General features: G+C 39.0%; 1 protein-coding gene across 1 annotated transcript in view; it reads right to left on the bottom strand.

The window, feature by feature from the left end:
• PTPN22 (protein tyrosine phosphatase non-receptor type 22) overlaps window positions 1-8,740 on the bottom strand; it is a 55,297-nt gene that overhangs the window by 32,542 nt on the left and 14,015 nt on the right. The window contains exons 5-9 of the mRNA XM_017524262.2: window positions 6,914-6,952; window positions 5,601-5,672; window positions 5,435-5,494; window positions 3,971-4,113; window positions 3,536-3,602 (exon numbers count right to left, since the gene is read on the bottom strand). Of these exons, the coding sequence (XP_017379751.1) occupies window positions 3,536-3,602; window positions 3,971-4,113; window positions 5,435-5,494; window positions 5,601-5,672; window positions 6,914-6,952 (381 nt within the window). The remainder of the gene's footprint in view (window positions 1-3,535; window positions 3,603-3,970; window positions 4,114-5,434; window positions 5,495-5,600; window positions 5,673-6,913; window positions 6,953-8,740) is intronic.

Raw genomic sequence — 8,740 nt, 5'->3', positions numbered from 1 at the left:
AATAGTTCTAATACAGCACTGTAGACCAGTTCATATTGTTCCTGAAGAGCATCACAACCCAGAACAAATGAAAACAAAAACAAAAAAGTTGGTGAACTACAGTACCAGATTTTAGAAATATAAACACCAATCAAATCCTAATACGGCAGACCCAACAGTACCATCAGCATGTTATTAAACTTAATAACAATTCCTTGTGCTTGTGTAGTCCACTTCAGATTTCAAAGCACGTTTATGCTGCTGAAAATAGGTAAATATTTGATACGCCTCTAACTAATGTTCAGGAATCTTAGGACTTGTTTCTTTTATGTTCTAACCCTACTTCCTTATCTTTTTCTCCACCATCATTCCTCTGTTTTCCTTGCTTACATTAAAAAAATTTATTTCATTCTAGATGGATTTTTTGTAAGCCCCCTTCATCTTTTCTGGAAAAAGAGATAGTGGTTGGTGTATATATAGTAACTTCAATATCTATGCTTTAATTTGGTCCTCACAATTGCTCTATAAAGTAGATAGGCAATTATACCTATTTACAAACAGTTTATCCAAGGTCATTCAGAAGGAATTTCCAGGACTTGGCTTAGAAATTTAATCTCCACACTTAGTTCAGTGCATTTAGATAAAGTTGCTAAAATTTCATTCTATTAAAGATACCAAAGAAAAGTAAAACACTGAATAAGGTCTGGAAATTTGTGGTTACAAAAGGATTTCACCATAGAGAAGCTGGACCTCTGATATTACAAGGTTTCTGAGTTATTCCTCCTCTGTTTTTGCCTCTCCCTGCTCAGGCACTTGATTTTGGACCTACTTTTTATCTGGATGGTTTTTCCCTGACACTTTACTCATTTCTGTATAAATAAAGAACAATTTTTTTCAAAGATAATTTTAGCAGGAAAAAATGCAGAGTCTATACCATCCAACACAGCTATTAGTACAATCTTTAATTTTTTTTTTTCTTTTTTTTGAGACACGGTTTCACTGTGTTGCCCAGGCTGGAGTGCAGTGACTCAATCTTGGCTTACTGCAGCCTCGACCTCCAGGATCAAGTGATCCTCCCACCTCAGCCTCTCAAGTAAGTTGGGACTACAGTCACCTGCTACTATACCCTGCTGATTATTGTATTTTTTACAGAGACAGGGTCTCACTATGTTGCCCAGGCTGGTTTTGAACTCCTGGGCTCAAGCGATCCACCTGCCTCAGGAAGTGTGGGGATTATAGGTGTCAGCCACCACGTCTGGCTAATTTTTTTTAAGAAAGAAAAATCAAACAGGAAGCTCTCATCTGGTTACAGTGCCATTTCCTGGTTAGAGTAGTATCAGGAAAAACAGCTAGAACTGTTAGGTTCAGTTAGTCGTTTGATAATGCCAAAATGTGAAGGCTATTTTAGCTGTCTTCCAACTCTTAAAATTAGGCCTGAAATGGAATTTGTTTTTGAAAATGGGGCATGGTTTTATTAGTATTGCAATTTATATAACTAGGTTTCATACTTTTGGAGTCTTTATGCATTTACATGGATCAGCCTTCTTTCAAGTCTGACAGCATTAAACCAGCTAATGCTTTCATTTCACAAAAGCCTTCTCCTTCACAGGTTGAATATAGAAAACACCTACAGTCAACACATGAAAAGTTATTTTTTTCCACCAGCTATTAGTGGAAAACCTATGCAGGCCAAAGAGTTTTATATTATAATAGCTCTTTATTTTTTCCCTTCAATTCGCAGCTGCTAGCTTAATATATCTGAATTAACATTGTCAGTTGTTTTATCTCTAAAACTGTTTCCATCTTCATTTGTAAGTGTTTTAAACACTTTAAGTTCTTGCTATTTAAGTAGTCAAAAGTAGTTCTAACAAATTACACAAAAGTGCCTGTTAATAAACGTCAATAAACATTTGATGATGAATGAATTCTAAATTCTATATTAAAAATGGAGACCACTTGAAAAACTAAAACTATTACTGGTATAGAAATATGGGTGAAATTAATATTGTAGACAGTGAGAGATTTGGGCTATGAGGAGAAGGGAAGACCATTCCTAATGCAGTAAACACGTGTGGGCAATATGGGGTAGGTTAAAAGATTGTGATACATAAATATAGCGTGGTTGTAATCATGGTTTTTTTAAAGTATGCAGTAGATGCACAAGTATGAGAGTTGTACAATAAGGATCAGGAGAAACTGTGGCTATCTCTAGGTAATAGGAATATGGTTTTTATTTTTATTTTTCAGTGTTTATAAATGAGCACATAGACTGAATTCTCCATATTCTGTTACCACATCCTGAGGTAGAAATTGTCAAATCCCTGATTTTCTATGCTTTCAGAGATGAATTTTATCACTACAAAATTTCAAGTTAACATGACCTACCTATTTCAAGTCAGCAAGTCAAACAGCTTGGTGAATAGTTTTACAACATCTTTTGTAAGGAAGTAAGTAATATTACATTGGTGTCTTAATATTTTCTGAACAGACAGTAAAATAAACAAATTTGACCCAGGACAAGGGATACAGGAGAAATACTGGGATATTCAGAATTAGAAATAATGGCAATGGACTCTAGAGTACTTAATGGTAAACTGGTATTGTATCTGAGCAGTCAGCTGGTTTTGGATACTTCACCATTAAACATAGAGATGGAGCAAGACTCAGACACACATTCTGATCCATTCACCATAGTTCATACCTGAGTTTGAACTAATGAAGGCCTCTGTGTCCGCATTTCCTGGATCAAACTGAAAACACTGAAGTTCTCGGGAATGATCTACCAAATTAAAGGGGAAAGTATTTTATTCCTTTCAGTCCTTTGTTAATAAATTATTGTGATTTTTTCATAGTCTTGTACTTCCATGGCATCTGCTCTTCTAACATGAGATAATATCAGAAAAATAATGCATTTTTAAAACAAATGAGGTTTCTTATCACTTGCAACATGATTTAGAGCCTGGTGTTTTCCTTAGAAAAGACTAAGGAAACTCTTCAGAATCATGTCACATGGTGTAATCAAATGTCTAAATCTATATATATAATGAGGGACAGGATTCAGTAGGTGTGCAAGTATGAGAGTTGTATGAAATAAAAAAGGTTGGTAGATAGGTCTAAAGGACATATTTTAAACTTCCCATTTCTTAGTAGACATTACAAAATGATTTATAGGTTGGAACGCAAAGTATGATTGCTGTACATCGAGTCCATCCATTAAAGCAGTTTGGATAAAGGAAGCGTAACTATATAATTTAAGACAGTGGTCCTCAAACTTTAGCAGGCATCGCAATCACCTGGACAGCTTGTTAGGCCCCCATCTCTAGAGATTATGATTCAGTTCAATGGGGTGGGGGTCCAGTAATTTGCATGTCTAACCGGTTCTCGGGTGACGCTGATGCTTCTTGTCTGGGGACTACTCTCTAAGACCCACCCACCTGGGAACTAATTTAATCACCTGACAGAGTGAGTCTACAAGTACATTTTCTAGAAAAGATGAATCATGAAGAAGAAAGCAGTGGAGTAAGGAAATGGGAAGTGCCTGCTGAGAGAAACTCACCCCATCTTTTAGCAACATCCATGTGTAATCAATAGCACAAATAACACCAGTCCTTCCACAGCCAGCACTGAAATGAGAGATCACAGTAGCATGTATGCATGTATACCTAGAGAGAATGGACCATTGACAGTAGCTGGAAAATTTTACCAACAGATTTGAGAAGAAGATGCCTGGGACCAATTAAACTTTCCAAACCCCACCATTTCTCAGAGCACATTTGTCATGCCACAGGTCCTAGGCAACTTCTCAGAGCAAGAGTCTCTAGAGCTGTACTACTCACAAGTAACTTATCAGAAAAAAACATGGATTTAATGCTTAGGTTGAATTTATTATCATCTGTTTCTGCTATTAGCCTTCTCCCCTTTCAGTTACAGAGTCCTGGCCAGACTGACATTTGGTTCATTCTAGGTAGAAGGTTTATACGTAGCATCATACCTGCAGTGAATACATATGGGAACACTGTCATCCTCTTGGTAACAACGTATATCCCAGATGAGCTCAAGAATAGGGTCTATAGATGAAGGGACATCATGGTCTGGCCAATTCTTGTAATGAAACTGGTAGATAGTTCGAGTTTCCTATAAAAAATAGCCAGACAGGAGGGGAAGAGGGGCAAGGGCTGAAAAACTACCTATTGGGTACTATGCTCACTACTTGGGTGATGGGATTATTCAGTGGTACACAGTATACCCACGTAACAAACCTGCACATGTATGCCCTTATTTCTTATATTCTAAGATTAAAGTTGAGGCTGGATGTGGTGGCTCACGCCTATAATCCTACCACTTTGGGAGGCCGAGGCAGGCAGATTACTTGAGGTAAGGAGTTCAAGACCAGTCTGGCCAACATGGGAACCCCTGTCTCTACTAAAAATACAAAAGTTAGCTGGGCATGGTGGCGCACACCTGGAGTCCCAGCTACTGGGGAGGCTGAGGCACAAGAGTTGTTTGGACCCAGGAGGCACAGGTTTCGTAAGCCAAGATTGCACCACTGCACACTCCACACCACAGCCTGGGTGACAGAGTGAGGCTCTGTCTCAAAAAAAAAAAATGTTGAAATTATTGTAAAAATAGCCAGGATAATAAGACAACTCAAGGTTAGAACTCCACCTCATTATACCAAGACATTAGTTTGACATACTAAGTTTTATCTATATCCTTTTCGAAATTTATTCCATTTTCTTTTCTATAGATCTCAGGTGACCAGATGCTTTCTGAGAACAAAAGTGATTTCAGGTCACTTACTATTGGTTTGTCCCCATCTGCCTCATTCACAAGAGGAGGTAGCTGGATATAAAAGTCGTTCAAACCAGTGTTTCCCAACTGGTGTGCCTCAAATGTGTCACAATTATGCAGATATATTAAATCTCTTTGCCTTAGAGAAGCTGGGTAGGGCCTAGGGCAGCCCAGGCTCTCAAACTGGTTCCCAGTCTTTATGCACTGTTCAGCTTCTGTTCACCCTACAAATATTATCATTTTTTATGTGTGCCATGGCATAGAATAGATTGAAGACATATTATACCAGTGATCTCTTTTTTTATTTCTTCTTCTTTGAGACAGGGTCTTGCTCTGTCACCTAGGCTGCAGTGCAGTGGCACCATCTCAGTTCACTGCTACCTCTGCCTCTCAGGCTCAAGTGATTTCTCCTGCCTCAGCCTCCAGTGTAGCTGGGACCACAGGCACACACCATCACGCCCGGCTAATTTTTTGTGTTTCTAGTAGAGACAGGTTTTTGCCATGTTGGCCAGACTCAAAGTTCTCTTGAATATAAAGACTCATTCAGGACATCAGAGACCCTACCACTCCCATTGTCTTATGCCCAGTCTGAGCCACGCACATCTATATTTACTTGCCTGATCTCTACAGGCTTTTGAGTTTATCGCTTTGATTTTATACTTACATTATTGAACTTAACTTTTAGATTCCTGATGATATAATCAGATTTCCTTTTTTCAGTTTCCTAAAAAGAAAAAGAAGACTAAAATATTAGTTATTGCGAAGACAAGCTCTCTGTAAGGCAGACCCTGGAGGCTTTGCTCAGCTGTGAGAACAGACATGATACTTACACAGGATATGGAGAAAGGGCCAAATTGCAGCTGCATCTCTCCTGGCTCAGCCCAGTAGCGCTCACACTTTTTCTGTTGCACAAAGCAGAATGCAGTGATTTCCCTCCATATATTCTAGTCTCTTCTGGGAATAAAACCCACTCCCTCATTTGGAAGCAAATTCAGCTCTATGTCCTTCACCTTATGTTGGACGTGTCTAACCCCCTTGGGCTTCAACCCCTGCATTATTGGGATCTCCAAAGATGGGAAAACAAATATAAAAGGATATATAAATTACAGACCTCCTGGGAGTCTGAAAAAGTAGAAATAGAAATCTTTGACCTATTTTCAGTATTTCAAAAGAACTCACAGAAATTATATGTCTACTAAAACAGCTGCACAAGCTAAGTAAAATACCTAGTAGTTTCCTTGGTTTTGATTAGAATTGTCAACTCAGAATGGCAACAGTACAACAGTGATATCCAGTAAAATATAGTGTCAACCACCTATGTAATTTTATTTTTTATTTTTTTCACCTATATAATTTTAAATTTTCAAATAGATACATTCAAAAATGAAGAGATGAAATTAATTTTAATAACATATCTTAGCCCAATATATCAAAACATTTTGACATGTAACCAATATAAAATAATTATTAAATATTTGGTATTTTTTACTAAGTCTTCGAAATCCAGTGTATATTTTATATTTATAGCTAATTTCAATTAGGATGCCAAATTTTGGAAATCTTTTATTTCCATTTAGATTTAATAAAACTTACATTTGAAAAATTTTCACCTACTCAAATAGCTTTCTGCTAACTGAATTGCATGTCAATTTTAATCAATTAAAATAATTGAGTTCCCCAGTCATATTAGTGGTATTTTAAATGCTCAATAGCTGTGTGTGGCTAATGGATGTAATGTTGGACAGCACAGGATTAAAAGCTCCAGCCGGCAGTTAAAGATGTCTGATTAATAGAAATGGGCAAGTGATTTGTTAATCTTAAAAATGTATCTTGCATTTAACTTTAAAACATAGGGTTTACTGAGAAAACAAATAAAAAGGATTCTTAGAAAAAAAAAAATCCCTTGAGAGTCACGTGGCATTCCCAAACTGAAATCTAGGAAGATGGCATAAGTTGTTGTTGGTTTTTTTTTGTTTTGTTTTGTTTTTGTTTTTGTTTTTGTTTTTTGCTTTTTTTCTAGAAAAATGACTGAAAAAGACATAAGTTTTATCTAGGCACACTTAGGTAAGTTCTGCTGCCAATTTCCCCCTCCTTTTTCTTCCTTTTTTGTTTTTAGGTCAGCAGGTACTTGAAAGTAACTTACCTTTCCCATTTCATACTCCATGCATGCCATAACAATGATCTGGGGATGAAACAGATAGAAACTTTAACATTCATGTATAGTTAGAAACAGCAGTTAATACCTGGATCCCTGAAGTCAGAAAGTATTAACCATTCTTTTNTAGAGACGGGGTTTCACCATGTTGACCAGGATGGTCTCGATCTCTTGACCTCGTGATCCACCCGCCTCGGCCTCCCAAAGTGCTGGGATTACAGGCTTGAGCCACCGCGCCCGGCCAAAACACTGTTTTCAATAAAATAGAGAATAAAGTAACAAAAGCAACGCTATACTTACCAGGACACTGTATTCCCAAATCATCCTCCAGAAGTCCAGGAGAGTTGTAGATAAAGGACCTTGGGTGGCAATATAAGCCTTGGGTCCATAAACTCCCTACAGGGGAACAAAAATTACATGGGGTGACCACAAATAGTATCCTGTTCTCACCTAGTCCTCCTGTTCCTTTTTTTTGAGGTGTCCTCACTGTGTTACCCAGGCTGGAGTGCAATAACATAATCACAGCTCACTGCAGTCTTGACTTCCTGCCCTTAAGCAACGCTCTTACCTCAGCCTCTTCGGTAGCTGGGACTATAAGCACATATTACCACATCTGGCTAGTTTTATTGTTTTTTTTGTTTTTGAGATGGAGTCTTGCTCTGTCACCCAGGCTGGAGCACAGCAGTGCCATCTCAGCTCACTACAACCTCCGCCTCCCGGGTTCAAGCAATTCTCTGCCTCAGCCTCCAGAGTAGCTGGGATTACAGGTGCCCACCACCACGCCCAGCTAATTTTTGTATTTTTAGTAGAGATGGGGTTTCACCATCTTGGCCGGGCTGGTCTTGAACTTCTGACCTCGTGATCCACCGGCCTCGGCTTCCCAAAGTGCTGGGATTACAGGCATGAGCCACCACCCCCAGCCCTGCTGTGTTTTTTTTTCAACCAAAAAAGAAATCCTGGTAACTTATAAAATATTGCTCTTACTCTTCTTTCATTCTGACAATACTTTCCCTTTCTCTGTTCAAACCAGTAATTTTGTTACCAAATGAGCCTGTCAAGGTGAGAAATTTCTAAGTTTAAAATTTACTATTATTATTGTTATTATTTTGAGATGGAGTCTTGCTCTGTTGCCCAGGCTGTAGTGCAGTGGCATGATCTCAGCTCACAGCATCCTCCACCACCTGGGTTCAAGCGATTCCCCTGCTTCAGCCTCCTGAGCAGCTGGGACTACAGGCACCCGCCACCCCACACTGCCGGCCCCCACCCCCCCACCACCAGCTAATTTCTTTGTATTTTTAGTAGAGACAGGGTTTCGCCATGTTGGCCAGGATGGTCTTGATCTCCTGACCTTGTGATCCACCCGCCTTGGCCTCCCAAAGTGCTGGGATTACAGGTGTCATCCAATGTGCTCAGCAATTTTTATTATTTTTTAAATTTTATTTATTTATTTTTGAGACAGGATCTCACTCTGTCACCCAGGCTGGAGTGCTGTGGCACAATCTCAGCTCACTACAGTCTCAACTTCATGGGCTCAAGCAATCCTCCCACCTCAGCTTCCCAAGTAGCTGGGACTACAGGCGCACACCGTCATTCCCAGCTAATTTTTATGTTTTTTTGTAGAGCCGGGGTTTTGCCATGTTGCCCAGGCTGTCTAGAACTCCTAGGCTCAAGCTATCTGCCCACGTTGGCCTCCCAGAGTATACCTGGCCTAGAACTTTTATTTCCTTGGACAAGAATGGCATTGTGATTCTGACTAAAAGACGCCTGAACCCTGAAGTTCCACTGACCATTTTTTTAAAAACACTGGTTTTTTTT

This window comes from Cebus imitator, unplaced genomic scaffold, assembly GCF_001604975.1.
Source record: "Cebus imitator isolate Cc_AM_T3 unplaced genomic scaffold, Cebus_imitator-1.0 Scaffold32, whole genome shotgun sequence".
NCBI classification, from domain to species: domain Eukaryota; kingdom Metazoa; phylum Chordata; class Mammalia; order Primates; family Cebidae; genus Cebus; species Cebus imitator.
Note: the sequence above shows the minus strand (reverse complement) of the source record. Positions and strands in the feature narration are given on the sequence as shown.